This window comes from Akebia trifoliata, chromosome 14 (assembly GCF_017979445.1).
Source record: "Akebia trifoliata isolate Shusen 1 chromosome 14, ASM1797944v1, whole genome shotgun sequence".
NCBI lineage: Eukaryota > Viridiplantae > Streptophyta > Magnoliopsida > Ranunculales > Lardizabalaceae > Akebia > Akebia trifoliata.
The window spans coordinates 17,500,165-17,517,196 of NC_141388.1; the positions used below are offsets into that span (position 1 = coordinate 17,500,165).

General features: G+C 36.7%; 1 protein-coding gene and 1 long non-coding RNA gene across 2 annotated transcripts; one reads left to right on the plus strand and one right to left on the minus strand.

Moving 5' to 3' along the window:
• Positions 1 to 1,251: 1,251 nt before the first annotated feature.
• On the plus strand, positions 1,252 to 14,134 carry LOC147386478 (protein PLASTID MOVEMENT IMPAIRED 15-like). The gene is made up of 4 exons (XM_086423865.1): positions 1,252 to 1,588; positions 12,396 to 12,475; positions 12,583 to 13,086; positions 13,167 to 14,134. Exons 3-4 carry the CDS (start codon positions 13,074 to 13,076, stop codon positions 13,670 to 13,672), a joined length of 519 nt encoding a protein of 172 aa, XP_086279991.1. The 5' UTR covers positions 1,252 to 1,588; positions 12,396 to 12,475; positions 12,583 to 13,073; the 3' UTR covers positions 13,673 to 14,134.
• LOC147386479 (uncharacterized) lies at positions 5,817 to 6,630 on the minus strand. The gene is made up of 3 exons (XR_015172193.1): positions 6,375 to 6,630; positions 6,090 to 6,232; positions 5,817 to 5,969 (listed from the first exon to the last, which is right to left on the minus strand). It is a non-coding gene; the product is annotated as an uncharacterized LOC147386479 (long non-coding RNA).
• Positions 14,135 to 17,032: the final 2,898 nt, after the last annotated feature.

A 17,032-nucleotide genomic window follows, 5' to 3' on the forward strand; every position in this document is an offset into this window, starting at 1 on the left:
ATTAGAGATCGGGGAAGGTGTTAGTTACCCCTCCCTCTCCAGCTTAAGTGGAAATCTTTAAAGACATGATCATTTTAAAAAAATATAATAAAAAAAAGAAAATTAGGAAAGCGATGGCTTTGTGCCCTTACACGTAGGAGACTTTTAATGTCGACTTAAACTGAGAGAGTCATCTCATCGAGAAAAAAGATTCTATCATGTTTTTGCCTCAGACACCTAATTTTGGAAAAGTATGGGCTTTATGATTATGCACACATTCTCATGGAACAAGAAGGGCCCAACTATCGATAGTTTCAAAATGTTTTTTGTAGTATGTGCACAAAGTATTGGAGGTTTAAAATGATTTTATTTTGAAGATAACTACAAGCCTTATACTTTTGATCGAACCGAAATCCGATTTACCGAAGATAGGGGAGGATGAACATTACATCTTAGGGGTTTTCTAAAATTAAAATTAAAGAAGTGAGGAAGAGAGATGGAGAGGGGAGAAGGGGGTACAATACTTCTAATTCTAACCCACATTGAGACCTTAATTTCTTCTTTCCTTCTTCAATTTTTTTTTAAGTCCTTAATGGAATTGTATGATTCCTTTTTAGAGAGGAGAAAATGAGTGAGAGACAGAAAGAGAGTTGAATGGGATTGATGAGAGTTTTTAGACCTCTTAGGGGGATTTTTTTGCATGAGATTTTTTAGAAGGAGATGGCTTTTTTTGTTTAAAAAAAAAAAAAAAAGATTTTGATGATGATTTTTGAGGTAAGAAATATCAAAGTAAAAGGTTAAGGGAAAATGACATGAGATTTAGGCATGGGATGTTTGTTATTCTGATGTTGGAGGGGGGAGGAAGGTAACATGGTAAAAGGTGGTAGATGGGATAATTTTTACCCAAACCCATGGATAAAATTTAATTGGATTGGTTAAACAACTCATTCTTATGTTGAGTGTTGGTTAAGGCTGAGAAGTGTGGGTGTATGGTTAAGATAATGATTTTTGTAAGGGGTTAAGTGGTTAGATTTTGGAAGGGTGAAGGGTATAGTCACTACGTCAAAACAATAACGTCACTGTAGCGGTAAATTCGGCGGCCCTAAGCCGTCGTTTATATTTCGTCGGTCCAAAGCCCACGTTTAGGCCCACTAAACAATTCGACAGGCCTAGCCCACCGAAATTTTCTATCGTTTTAACAGCCCACCCATCTAACTCTCCCTCACTCATTCTGTTTTTATGTTTTTCATCAACTCTGTAAGACTATAAGTCTCTCCTTCAGACTCTCCCTGTAAGTCTCTCTCGCTTGATCTCTCGAACTCTCCTTTCTGTCTCTCTCGATCTCTCAAACTCTCCTTTTTAAGTCTCTCTCGAACTCCTGTCTCTCTGTCTCTCTCGATCTCTTGAACTCTCCTCTTTAAGTCTCTCTCGATCTCTCGAACTCTTGATCAATCAATTTATAAAGTTGCTGATTGTTTTCTTCGACTTAAGCTTAAATCCTCTCGATCTCGTCATCATCTGCGCCTTCCAAGAACTGAAGCTCAAATCGAAGAATTTAAGCTCAAATCCTTGATCTTCTCTTCTCAACCATTTGATTGGTTTAGATCCAGTAAGTATTGTTTCACATTTATAAACACTTGTTGTAGAAATTGTTAAATTCTTTATCAAATTTTAAATTATTATGATTTTTCATCAATTTTCCCTTGTTTTTAGGGCTTTTTTTAACAGTTCGATTGATTTTGTTTAATTTTTCTCAACATTTGCTATAGAAATTGTTAAATTCTCTCCATTTTACATGATTAGTCTGTCGTCTAGCTTCTCTTCAATTTTAATTTTGATTTTTCTTACTTTGATGTAATCTGTTGTTGAAAGTTGTGATTCTAATTGTGAGCTTGAATGCATTCTTAATTGAAATGCGTGATGACTATTTCTATTAATTCTTGTTGCAGCTTTGAGATCTTAATTATAACTTATTTTCTTAATGCTTGTAGAAATTCTCCTGTAATTAGTTGTACAAATTTTAATTTTTAGCTATATATCTCTTAGCTTGCTTAGAAAAAAGAAACACCTTTAAAAGTCTGTGCAATGGCTTTATGGTGTAGATTTTTTTTTTAATTGGTAGAAAAAAAAATGTATTGATAAAAGGCCAAAAGACTAGAGTAGAAGGAGAGAGGGATCCTCACAAAGTCCTAACATAGTGAGAAGAACAATTGCTAATTGAGGCTTCCCATATAGTCACAAAATCAAAAACGTGAACCGTTGAATTTATACTAGATCAAAATCCACTTATATAATAAGGCCTTGTTTCTTTAGGACAACCATTTTAAGATTACTTGGTTTTATGTCATAGAGTATTAGCCTATTATGGAATGAATGAAACAAACACGAGGATGTTGAAATGGAAAGACTAAGGAGGACTAAAATTGAAATGTCAATATTTAAAAAGTGAAAACAAGCCTGATGAGAACCCACTTCAAATTCTGCATTTTGGGAGGTGGTGGTGGGTTTTGATTTGTTTTGAATTGGAGTTGGGACTTTGAGGTGAAAGTATTTAACAAGGAAGAAACAAAAAAGCTAAAATACCAGCATATGTGGGCTTGTTTCTTGACTTTGGGTGAAAGATTCATAATGACAAAGAGTATTAGAAGAACGAAAAAGAATGCAATATGGATTTTATTTTTTGTTGACCTCCCTCATAATATGAGTTGGACTGGACCTGTGTTGGTAGCAAAAGAGAGGATATTTGGGCATGGATGGATCTCGTTTGACTAGGATCATTTACCGAGTTGGTCAAGGGATTAACCAACATTAGAACCAAAATGGTCCATGAACATTTGGCAATCCTCAAGTGTATACTTGTGGACAATAGTCAACTTTACAATCCCAAATTCAAGATCCAAACATGCACTTAAGGCCCTGATGGAGGATGTGGGGAAACCCATGAACCACATACACGACGTGACGGTGACTTTGGATTGTTGACGCCTACCTAATTGGAGCTTATCCTTCGTGAGTGAGATTTTGGAGGACATTTTAGAGTCCTCATGAAACCACATATTTCCATTGGTCCACCTGTACGTGTAGTGGAAGGAATCCTAGAGTGACATGAGAATGGTATTTTTATAATTATGAAATGTCTTTCAATAATTTGTGGTCTCATTCTGTCAAAAAAATGTCGGTCTCCAAATCACACTCATCTTCCACGCATTTAATCTTATCTCAAATTGCTGTCTATATAAATAAATATGGTAATATCACGAGTAGGAATAGTTTTTAAATCATCTCAAGTCGAATTATGAAGTTTTCCTTCCTTTGCATGGCAAGTGAGATACAAGTTAGCAAGTAGTGGGTGAAAGGTGGGTTTTGAACCTTTGTCATGGTAGCCACACACAGGTATCATTGTTATTTAGATGCCAAGTATTTTTTGTTTCTACTTCCTGTTTTCTTTAGAGAAATCACTTGAGCACTTCAAATTTAAAACAATACCAGTGTTCATTTTCATAATGGTTAACATGGAGTGCAAGATAATCATGGTCTTCTGATGGTTAGTATGGTCATTTTCAATTTCTCTCTCTTATACTAGCAGCATAGTGTTGCTTATGAGAAGCATTGGTTGAACTGTGAAGTAAGCTTCACTTAGCTCAATCAGCTGGCATTCTGCTCCACAGCCATGAGTTTGCATGTTTCTTTCCTTGCTATTACAATTGGACTGAAACCCAACCTTTCTAAGCTAATGGGTGCTGGATCAATTTCATCTCCTACGTGTTGAATTTTTCTTGGAACTAGACTACTAACATGCCAAAGCCTAGCCGATGCTACTGTTGTTTGAATCATGAGAGAAACATTGATCTAAGTTTTTTCCTTGTAAGGAGAGTTTAAGGACCTATTTAGCTGCAGCTTTTAATGCTTTGTAATCCGTTTTAACATGTAAAATGTGCTATAATGATAATAATGGAGATGCTTCAAGTTGGTAAAGTCTATGAATGGTAATAACACGAACCTGCGTTCAAGGTCACCCATTTGCCTACCAAAAAAATTAGAATGGATCTTGAGAGTGTTTGGCTCCCATGCTTTTCTCAATCTTGCGGTTGTGACTTATAACTAGTTAATTAAAAAGACCCAAGACAGGGCCTGACCAAACTCACAATTCTTCCCATCTTATCCAAAAGCCTTTCAACTAACAATGATGATGATGATGTCAAAGAGACGAGTGGGACTCTCTATTTTCATTATATTAAGGTGTACAAAATGTACTTAGTTTAAATTAAAGATAACCTTAAATCTCTTCCCTAGTTGTTGTCCTAGAAATTTCTCTCAAGACACTTAAATCTCAACTTTTTCCATCTAATCCCCTAAAATCCATGGATGCAACTTTCCAAAACTATCCACGATTACTTATACCTAATTTTTATATTGTCCTTGATACGATTAGAACTCTAAAATCCGTAGAATTTATCACAATCCAGTGACTTTAGTTATCGTGTTGTTTTTGCATGATATTATGTGTTTTAAAAGGGTTGCAATTCATTCATATATGTGGATACACATATCATGTGAAGGAGTTATACTAAAATAATCATAAATATAGTTGAAATGAAAACATATTTGACATACACAATACCTTAAAATAAAATCTGAGGTTCTGTTAGAGGTGCTGAATGTGACAGGATTTCCTAGAGGTTCTGTTTTTCATGAGTCATTCAAGTACCCAAATGAACATGGTGGAACAATACAACCCACGATGAACTACTAACAATAATTCGGTTTTGATTAGGCACTTTATCTATCATTTAGCCTCAGTATAATGCAGAACATATTCGCAAGATAATTCTTATACAATATCTTTCCCCCCTTCAATTGCTGGTTTTTGTTGGTAGTCTTACTTGCAATAATTGCGGTTTTGGAATCTGATGTTACAGTTGTCTGTAATTAAACTTTATTTTTCCGATTCCTTAGTATTTTTCTAAAGCATAGTTTCAGAGCTGTAATACCTATTAAATTTGTTAATAAACACAATGATATTGACAAGTTTTTCAGTGAAACATAAATCCGTTACCCTCAAACATTCAGCAATAACCTATGTTCTGAAATTCATTAATAGTGAAAGTAGTACATTAGTGTTCTCATGCAGGTACTTCTTATGGTTCAAATCTTTGTTCTATTTTGGGATCTTTGATGGGGCTTTATCTGAAATAGAAAATGCAAGTGATAAGAATTTGATTTTAGTTGATTTGGTTCTTCAAGTATGTCCGAATTAAAAAATAGTTCTGATATGGGTTGATGTCCATCTGAGTTGGATATGGATCCATTCCTATATCCGCTTAGATCAGACTGATATATCATTATGTAAGTTATATTTTTATATTTTTAAGATATATTTCTTCAATCAACAGTGTTGGTGCAGTGGCCCTTCCCTCTAAAAAGGGAGAGGTGAAATGGTTTAAGCCCTATAGTTTTAGGGGAACTTTGGTTCCGATTGAGGCTATAATGAAATATTGACCCTGAAACATTTTGGTTTTGAAAAGAGCCAGTCTTGTTCTGCAATCCTCCTCCAGGTGTGTTTCAACTTTCAATAGAAAGTTTATTCCTAGGCTTTGCCACCATCGTCGGTCCTGCTCTCACTGGGCCTCATCTGTTGATTCTATGGATGTGGATGGTATTAAGAGTCTTGGAGACAATAGAAGCTAGGGGTGCAACTTGGTTCGGTTTAGACCAAAATCAGAACCGAACCGACCAAGGTCGGTTCCATTATATGAGAACCAGAATCGAACCGATTTGATCTGAAACCGAACCGAACCAAACCGAAACCAATCCAAACCGACCTTAATTCGGTTTGGTTCGGTTCGGTTTCATGGTTTCAAAAAAAAAAAAAAAATTTACACAAATTCATCAATGAAATTATGAAAATACATACCTTCTTTAGCAATGGTAGATGGAGAGAACAACTTTGATCAGAAATCACCATTACCATTTGAAGTGTTTTTGTCCGCCTATTTAATTAAATAAATAGAAGCAAGAAAATTAATATATCTATTTGTGATTGTGATTTGAAACAAGAAAAAAAGCCAAAACGAGGAGGGTGAGAGAAGAGGGTTTGTTATTTGGGATACCTTGAGAAGCGAAATAAGGAGATCTGCCATCTCCAAATTGGTTTTATGTTTTAGGGAGATTGTGTTTCTTGCACAAAGCCTGAAGAGATTTCCTCTTCATTGTGTGAAATTCCATCACTGAAACTCAGATCTAATGAAGATTTCTTCAGAAACAGTATGAGAAATAATAAATGGAAAAATCAGAAAAAAAAAAAAACACAAAAAAGAGAGGGTTTGAAGTATTCCCCTGCATTGAGAGAGAGAGAGAGAGAGAGAGAGAGAGAGAGAGATGGAGAGATGACTGACCGTCGTAATTGAGAGGCAGTCAGCAGCCGCTAGCCACTTGCCGCACGCCTTGCAACTTGCTAGAGAGAGAGAGAGAGAGAAGGAAGACCCGCAGCCGCACGCCACACGCCAACAGTCGCGAGAGAGAGAGAGAGAGAGAGGGGATGACCCCGGCCGCCGGAGTTGAGAAGCAGCCAGCAATCCCATAGCCTCACCTGCAAGAGGCGAGAGATGATAGAGAGCGAGAGAGCAGAGTTAGGGTTTTTTTAAATAAAAAAAACTTATATTTTATTAAAAATAATGATTGGTTCGATTTTCGATTTGGTTCGATTTTTTATTAAGTATGAACCGAGAACCGAACCGAACTCATCGGTTTTTCATTTTTTAAATCTGAAACCGAACCGTATTTAATCTAAACCGAACCAAACCAATCCAAAATACATGATTTGATTCGGTTCTCGGTTTGAACCGAATTAACTTGCACCCCTAATAGAAGCTCATTGTGGGTATCATTTCCTGTTGAGGAAAAACTAGAGTACTTGACTCTAAATGCACAAATATTGGATATAAACAAGTAAACAATTTACTTGTACTATACCCTCAATAAAGATATCACTCACAAGTTGAAGAAGAAAATAACACTCTATTAAGAAAAACACACTTTTACAAACACTCACACTTTTTACAACCTCTCAAGACTTCTTACTCACAACTTATTTCTCACAACTTGTTTCTTACTACTTGATTACAAAATGAGAGGACTCACCCCTATTTATACTAGTGGCACCTCCTTAACTAATGGTTAGGATTGTGCCAACACATTCTTAATCTAGTGGTTACAATTTTGTCATCTAGAACTTTCTAAAAATATCTATTAGTCTAGAGTTTTCTACCAAAATATCTATAATTCTAGAATCTTCTATTTTTCTCTTATCTAAAAACATCTAGAGTTTTCTCTAGGAGATTCTAGAAATTGGGCTATAAATAACATTGGGCTTGGACAATAAATGTGGGCTTTTCTCAATTGGGCTGGTGTTGAATTTTAACACTCCCCCTCAACACCAGCTCTTACTCTTTGCACCATGTTGAGTTGACGACGAAAGTTTTCAAACTTGCCAGTACTCAATCCTTTTGTGAGCAAGTCTGCAACTTGATCATCTGTTTTGATTTGTCTCATTTCTATATCTTCTTGAAGAACCTTTTCTCTAACAAAATGATAATGCACTTCCACATGTTTAGTTCTTGCATGAAAAACTGGATTCTCTGCCAAACGAATTGCTGACTGGTTATCACAGTATAATGGAACCGCATAATTTATTGATTGATGTAGATCGTTCATCAGCTGTATCAGCCACATACTCTCTTGAGCTGCTGTTGCTGCTGCTCGATATTCTGCTTCTGTTGTTGATAAAGACACAGTCGGTTGTCTCTTGCTACACCAAGAAATCACTCCCGATCCAAGAGTAAACATATACCCAGTAGTTGATCGGCGAGTGTCGTGATCTCCTGCATAGTCAGCATCACAGTAGCCAACTAGCTTGCAATCTTCGCCTTTCTTGTACAAAAGACCATAGTCAATTGTACCCTTCACGTATCTTAGTATTCGTCGGACTGCTTCCAAATGTGGCTTCTTTGGATTTTGCATGTACCGACTCATCACACCAACTGCATAAGAAATGTCAGGTCGAGTCAAAGTCAAGTAGATAAGACTACCTACCAGTTGTCGATACATCGTTGCATCTTTCAAGTCTTTTCCTTCATGTGCACACAGCTTAGCATTTGGTTCCATTGGTGTTGAGATTGGTTTGCTTTCGAGCATTCCGAACTTCTTCAATAAATCTCTAGAATATTTTTGCTGGCAGAGAAATATTCCTTCTTGTGTACGATCAACTTCTAAACCAAGGAAGTGCTTGAGTTGTCCAAGTTCTTTCATCTGGAAACGAACAGATAGATTCTCCTTTGTTCGAAGGATTTCTGCCTCATCATCACCCGTTATGATTAAATCATCCACGTACACAAGCACGATAGCTAACTTTCCTCCATTAGCTTTAACAAACAAACTGGAATCTGCAGGTGTTACTGAATAGCCACCTTGAGTAAGAAATTCAGAAATCTTACCGTACCACGCCCTTGGTGCTTGTTTTAATCCGTAGAGTGCCTTTCGCAGCTTACACACATACTCAGGATGATCTTGGTTCTGAAAACCTGTTGGCTGGATCATATAGATCTCTCGATCTAACTCCCCGTGTAGAAAGGCATTCTTCACATCCATCTGCCACAGGTTCCAATCTTTGGTGGCTGCAAGTGCTAGTAGGACTCGTACAGTTGTAAGTTTCGCCACCGGACTAAATGTTTCATCATAGTCTAGCCCATATTGTTGAGAAAACCCTCGAGCCACCAGTCTAGCCTTATACCTCTCAATTGATCCATTTGGACGACGCTTTATCTTGTAAACCCATTTGCAGGATATGGGTTTCACATCTTTTGGCTTTGGCACCAGATCCCAGGTCTGATTTTGCTTTAACGCTGTGACTTCTTCTTCCATAGCTTTGATCCACTCAGAGTTTTGTGATGCTTCTTCAAATGTCTCGGGTTCTTTAGCAGTTGCTTCTTCAGCTATGGCTGCATTGGCATATTTGGGATTTGGTTTGCGAATTCTGTTTGACCTTCTCAGTTGTGATTGTGGAGTTGATACTTCCGTTTCTTCATGATGATCTTCTTGTTGATACACACCAGTTTCCCAAGGATTCTGGGCCATCTCTTGATCACCATCACTGTCATGCAGATCTCCAGCCTCATCTGAACTTGGTTGAATGTTGACAGTGTGCTCCTCCATCTTTTGTTGTAGTTTGTCTTCGAATTCTCTTGAGTCTGGCAACACCTCTTTTCCTGAGGACCACCAAGAAGATGCTTCGTCGAATACCACATCTCGCGATGTATAACACCTTCCAGTTGTAGGATCACAACATCTCCACCCCTTTCTCTGATTATCGTATCCAACAAAGATACATCTGACTGCTTTCTTATCGAACTTGCTACGTAAATGATCAGGAACAAATACATAGCATACACATCCGAATACTCGAAAGTAGCTAACTGTAGGCTTTATGTCCCACAGTTTCTCAAAGGGTGAAACAAACTCTAACCTTGGTTGAGGAAGTTTGTTGATCACATGGGCTGCTGTTCTCATAGCTTCGGCCCAAAATCTTCCAGGTACATTCTTTGCATGTAGCATACTCCGACAAGTTTCTGCAAGATGTCGATTCTTTCTTTCTGCTACACCATTCTTGTTGTGGTGTATTGGCACATGTATACTGACGACGTATTTTGCATTCTCGTAGGTATAGAGAGAACTCGTCCGAGCTATATTCTCCTCCGTTGTCTGTGCGCAAGCAACGGATCTTCTTTCCTACTTCTCCTTCAACTATCTCTTTGAACTCTTTAAACTTTGAAAAGGTTTCAGATTTTTCTTTCATAAAGAAAACCCACACATACCTAGAGAAGTCATCAATGAATGTTACCATGTACCGCATTCCGCCGATTGATGGTTGCTTGACTGGCCCGAACACATCAGAGTGAACTAACTCTAATGGTTCCTTTGCTTTAAACTTCGATTTCTCGTATGGCAATTGATGTGCTTTTCCATACTGGCATCTCGCACAGACCGTGTCTATTCTCACGTCAAGCTGAGGAAGTCCCTTAAGCATCGACTTCTTTACCATCACACTTAACTTGGAATAGCTAACATGACTCAACCGCATGTGCCACAAATCTGCTGTCTCATTCCTTCTTGTCTTGTCTACATATGCAGACTCTGCTGACATTACGTAAACTGACTCCAATCGTCGTCCCTCCATCGTTGGCTTTTCTGAGATTTTGATGTCACGATATACCTTCACATCTTGGGGACCGAACAAGACATAGTAGCCTGATGATGTTAGTTGAGCCACGGATAACAAATTTTTCTTCATTCCTGGAACATGGTAGACATCTTGAAGTGGCACCTGGTTAGAATTATAACGAGGTGTGACTATCGTCTTACCGATGTGAGCTATCGGTAACCTTGAGTTGTCAGCCGTCACCACCACACGACTTCCCTTGTACTCAGACAAGTTTTGCAACTTCTGTCTATCACCTGTCATGTGATTTGAGCACCCCGAGTCTACGATCCAGTCATTCTCGTAGTCAATCCGTTCAGATGTAGCTGTAAGAGCTACTTCTTCTTCTTCCTTTACAAACGATGCTTCAGCATCCCATTCATCTTCAATTTTCTCTTTAGAACTGGAAGTAGCAGCATTACTTTCAGCATGCTTTTTCTTAGACCAGCAGTCTTTCGCCATGTGGCCCTTCTTCCCGCAATTGTAGCAATCGCCTTCGAACCTTCTACTATTACCGTGATTCTTTGAAGCTCCCCCTGGACGAGAGCCTCCCTCTCTTTGATGACCTCTTATCTTGTCACCATTCGTTTTAGATCCACCTCTGACGTACTGCTTGAAGCTACCTTTACTTTTGCTTGTGTAAAGTGCTTCTTCCTTATCCTTCAACGAGACTCCTCCCATTTGCTTAGCCAAAGCTTCTTGACCAACAAGCAAATTTTCGAACTCAACAAGTGATGGTTGTGTCGGCCATCCTTGTACTGCAGCAACAAAGCCTCGGTATTCGGGTCGCAAACCATGGATAATTATTCTTTTTATCCTGGTTTCTCCAATAGCAGCATTCGGATCTAACTCTGAAATTTCACGGCATATTGACTTCACCTTATGAAAGTATTGGGCGATCGTCATATCACGTTGCGCCATTGATAGCAGCTCGTTCTCGAGAAGTTGTAACTTTATATCGTTCTTCTTTGAAAAGAGTGTAGCGAAGGTATCCCATGCTTCTTTCGGTGTTTTGGCATCTCGAATGTGCTCTAACATTTCTTCTTCAATTGTAGTCTTTAAAGCAAACATCGCCTTGCCTGCTTTAATCTTCCATTTTCTCAAGATGCCATTGGCATCTTCTGTTGTCGGTTGTGTAACTTCACTACCACCGACAATCTCCCAAAGGTCTTGACCTTGTAGGTAAGACTCCATGCATGTTGCCCACGTGTTGTAGTTTTGGTTGTTGAGCTTCTTGATTCCTCCAACTACTTGAAGGTCACCCATCGTGCCGACAGAGCTTCGACTAAACGGAACAAACTTGACTAACGATCTTGTAGAGTAGTAAACTCCTCACGACTCAAGATAGCTCCACCAAAATCGATCCTTGGCAACCTCGCTCTGATACCAATTGTTGAGGAAAAACTAGAGTACTTGACTCTAAATGCACAAATATTGGATATAAACAAGTAAACAATTTACTTGTACTATACCCTCAATAAAGATATCACTCACAAGTTGAAGAAGAAAATAACACTCTATTAAGAAAAATACACTTTTACAAACACTCACACTTTTTACAACCTCTCAAGACCTCTTACTCACAACTTGTTTCTTACTACTTGATTACAAAATGAGAGGATTCACCCCTATTTATACTAGTGGCACCTCCTTAACTAATGGTTAGGATTGTGTCAACACATTCTTAATCTAGTGGTTACAATTTTATCATCTAGAACTTTCTAAAAATATCTATTAGTCTAGAGTTTTCTACCAAAATATCTATAATTCTAGAATCTTCTATTTTTCTTTTATCTAAAAACATCTAGAGTTTTCTCTAGAAGATTCTAGAAATTGGGCTCTAAATAACCATTGGGCTTGGGCAATAAATGTGGGCTTTTCCAATTTGGGCTGGTGTTGAATTTTAACATTTCCCATGGAGCCTCTCAAATTTTATTCCTTTATATGGAGGGCAAGTTGATAGGCTTTCTACATGTTGGTCTGATAGGGTTTCTACTTGTTGGTCTGGTCAAGAGCCTATTTTTTTTTTCCTGAATGTATTATAACTTCTGGATCCCCCCTTTTTTCTTTGCTTTTTGGTTCAAAGTTTTGTTGATCTATTAGCTTATGGGCATTGGGTCAGTTATATTGAATATATTCATGATTAACTTGGGTATGCCATTAGGTGCTCCGTAAACTTTCATCTCAAGCTTTGTATGCACTGCTCACCTCGGATGAACTATGGACTCCCAATGAAGAGAAATGGTAAGGAACATTATAACTACATCTAAATTGGATTTCATGCAACTTCAATGGCTACTGCTGGGAGCCGATTGGGTGTTAATGAATGTGAACATATATTGTGATGATAGGAGTAACACCGAAATCAGTTTTGGAGTTAATGAATGTGAAGGATCTAACACCGAAGTCAGTTTTGGAGTTAATGAATGTGGACATATATTGTGATGATAGAACAATAAAGAGCACTGACAAAGGAGCAAGTATTTGGATTTTTCTCTTCATAAGAACCCATAATTTTTTTTTTCTTTTTGGTTCAAAGTTTTGTTGATCTAAAGGTGACAGATCTTTCTCTAGTGTTACCAACTACACAAATTGGTTGAGTTTTGTACTAATGATTTTTGGTGGCCAGGCAGGATATATGCAATGGAATGTGGACCAAATACCAGATTGGTCACTTTTAAACACTGCTGGCTGGAAATTTATAGTTTCTCAACTTTACAAGAAGTGTCCAAATGATGACATGAAGCTCAATTATTAGGATTTCGTTAGATAAGATTATTGCTACCATATACTCTTACATGACAGTTGCTGTTTTGGATGCCAATGAAATAATACCAGTTGCATGCATCTCTATGGTAAGCTTGATAGTAAGATGTGTGCCTTGTAGTTTCTGTTTCATTTTTAATGTATTTTTGCTTATTAACTATTTTTTTAGCTGAGGAGAAATTACGAGATGCAATGCAAGAGCTTGAAGTAGTTAAAGCATCAGAAATAATAGCTTTTGAAAACTTGAAGACTCTTACTGAGAAAACAATGAAGTCTAGAGCTTCAACATTTCAGCATAATTCCTTTATAACTATAACGAATTTCGAGTACAAGTACTTGAGTGTGTGTGGAAGGGTCGAAGAAATTGCAGATATGAAGATCACTGCTGCCCAAGCATGGATTGAAGCACTAAAGGCTGGTGAGAAGGAGATATTAATGAAGACTGAATTAGCTCATAAAAAGATGAGAGAGCGAAAAGTGGTAGAAGAGAAGCAATTGCCAGCAAAATTGGTAGTTGAGGGTGAAGTACGAAAGTTGAGACAACATACTGAAGGTTCGAATTTGCAGATTGATGTGGGATTTGTAAGATCTATGAGAATCATTTCCCAAAAGTTGTATGTAAGAGAAATAATTGAGTATGTTAATCATCTCTTTTTCCTGTTCAATAACCTATAGCATCTGTTGTTTGTTCTTCTCCCAAGTTTTTTAAGATTTGTATATTGGGTGAATATATTAAACACCATTTTTTTTTTCTCTTAGTTGCAATGTTTTCTTTTCTTTTGTTTCTCTTATTAATTTGTTTTAGTCCCACGTTGAAAAGGAAGAGTTGGAAACCGACTTATAGACTGAAGTTGTTACATGATTAATTCCCAGATTCGACGGTCTCTAACCGTCGAAAATATGTTATTCGACGGCCTATAGCCGTCGAATAAAGGATTAAATTCAAGATTCGACAGTCTTTAACCATCAAAAATATGTTATTCGACGGCCTATAGCTGTTGAATTCATAAAAATTCTATGGTTTTCAACCATTGAATTTTATTTTCGACAAGGCCCAATTCGACAGTCGGGACTGTCGAATTGATCCATAATTCGACGGTTTTGGGCCGTCAATATTTGGGTATTTTCACATAGTGAGTGACATGCATTCCAACGTGGTAGACATGTGTAGATTTATGGTTGGTTAGGTGAGGGAATGCTTATAAGGAATTTTTTTAATGAAATGATGAAGGTAGGTTATAACATGTGGTGTAGGTTGTTAGATTTTGGGAATGATGATGATGTTAAGTAAAATGAATTTGGGAGGTGGGTTGTGGTGGTGACAAATGTCCACCTTGGTGATCATGTGTTGTGTGGTTCTTAAGAAAATGTTTATAGATATGGATATAGACATGGATTTTGATTTGGTCTTGAGTAGGTGTTTGATTAGGATGGACTTTTGCATGTTGGACTTAGGACTTAATTAGTGATGATTTATGTGAGAAATTGTTGTAGAATTAGCTAAAATCTAGGGTTAGGGTTAGGCTTAAGATGGGGTTTACATGGGGTTTTGGGTGATTAGAGATCGGTGGGCTGTAGTTGGGCTTATAAATGGGCTTGAGACTTGATGGTAGATTCGGGGTTAAAGGGGTGAGGGTTTGAGAAGGTGGTGGGCTTTTAAAACAACATTTTTGAGGTCTATGAAATCTTTAGAGGTCTTAAGATCCTTTCTTTATTCGAAGAAAAGATCAGATTTTGAAGATTTAGGCCATTAGGCCCGTTGATGGATTTTTGATAAAATAAGATTTTTAGGGTACTTTTCGAACAGGGGGCGTTTAAATTGGGGTGTTTACAAATACCAAAAATAGAAATCTAAAACTATGAAAGCTTCTATTGGCACCCCAACTTTTCCTTATTCTCAATAATTCACTTGATTTCTTTATTTTTAATAATGGTGTAATAAGTAAAAGTTGGGGTACCAATAGCAACTCTTTTTAAAAAATGAAAACACTTACAAAATGTTAAAAATTAATACTACAACCTAATATTTTAAAAAATTCTGTAATAAACTCTTTTTTTATTATTATTATTTTAAATTAAACTAAAATTAATTGAAAAATACCTTCTTCTATGTTTTTTCTTTGTTGAAGTTTTTTATTTTTTTTAAATTAAACTAGAAGGTGGTATGTGCAAAAAAACACATGTATCAAAAGAGTTTATTTATAATTTAGAATACTAAGAAAAGGGAATTTTGACAGTTATATAGTAAAAAATATATTTTTTTTGTTTTGATAACTAACCACCTTAATTATATGGATCATGTAGTAGTGGGTTTCAATTTTATTAGTTTTTGACCAAATTGACCTGAATATACCAAGTTTAAACCTATATGGGGCATTTATGAAAACCAAATTTTGCTCCCAAGTGGCAAATCATTTTCTTAGGGGGAAAGGGGGTGAGAAATGATTTGCCGCAACTTAAGGCAAATCTTGTGCGTATCAAAAATCCTTTTCCACAAGATTTGTATTTGCCTTGCAGTCAAACACCGATTGTTGAAAGAAAAGCATTTTCCAGTGTTTTACTTTGCAATCAATGCTGATAAAATTCCGTCAACAAACCTTCTATCTATCTGTCTTTCTTCTTTACGTTCTCCGTCTAATTGTTGGTATGTGTGATTGATTGCAACCATGCAAGGCCCATAAATTATTGCAGAAATACTATGAAATAGATGGCAATCTGAATTTTACCCCACAATTCGGTGACCCTAGTTAAAAAAAGCATCTAATGATCAGTTTGAAACTTAGCCCAATCATCTCAACTCAATCAATTTTTGAAGTGACGTGGCAGATTGAGTGACCAACTGAAGCTTTCCAAATCAGATTTAGAAATAATTTTTTTCATTAAATAATTTTTTGTTGGAAAATTGAATATAATTATTACTTCAAATTAGAAAAAAGTTAAAATTGATTTTATATTATTAATACTATTAATATAGTCTATTCTTATTAGAGAAACATTTTCCTTAGTAACATGGTAAGATTTTAAGCCTCAATACTAGGGGTCGTTTTGTTCAAATGGATTACCACATTAGCAATACAACACCACAACCCTTTAGATTTTATGAAAAAATTTAGATTCAAAAATAAAATAAAATATTTAACAACCCTCTATATCCAAGGTTCTGAAAGTGTCCGGCTACTAAACTTCCATGGAGAAAAATAAGTTTTTGTGGAATTCTTTTTTTGAAGTTCATAGAATTTTTTCCTCTACAACTGTAAAGCATCAGATCATGTTTTTGGATGCCACAAAATGAGCCAAGGACCCTTAGTAAAGGTGAAATTCTTATTTAGTATGGCAAGTCAGACTCTTCTAATTATTACCACATTAGTACTAGAATAGGATGGATGAATTCCTAGAAAATCCACATGTTTCCGGTTAATATTAATTACAAATTATTCCAACTTGATAAGGTTAAAGTATGGGCGAGGTAACTGAGGTTTAACTTAAACCTAGTCGTCACATGCTTATCAAGAAGAAAAAAAGGAAAGAATTTGACTCAGTATAGTCAAATAAAAATCCAAAGTTTTAAGCATGGTCCCTACTCCCTGTGTTGAAAGAAAAGCATTTTTAAAAGTCTTGGAATAAGCCAACTTGACGCTCAGGAGCGTGACTCTCGGTCTCACCAAATACTAGTCTCAACGTGGGTTGAGACTAAGAAAAGTCCCACAAACATTACCGGATACGAAGGGAAGGGTAATTATAAAAATACACCACAAATTAATAGGGGCAACCCACACGTAATCAAATTATTTTGTCTGTATGTGTTAAAAGTTTTAGAATGAGCTGATATTTGTAAACCATTATGAAGATTAGTGTATTTGATCATCATTAGGGCATATTGGGTCACTGCAAATTATTTTAATTAACAATAGTATTAAACTGACCAGACACCCAACACAGAACCGTAGATCCTTTGCTTCAAGATTCAAAAGAAAAAGATATGTGGTTCTGAAACTGCCAAGTCATGAAGCTAAAAAGAGCCTCAGATTATCATTA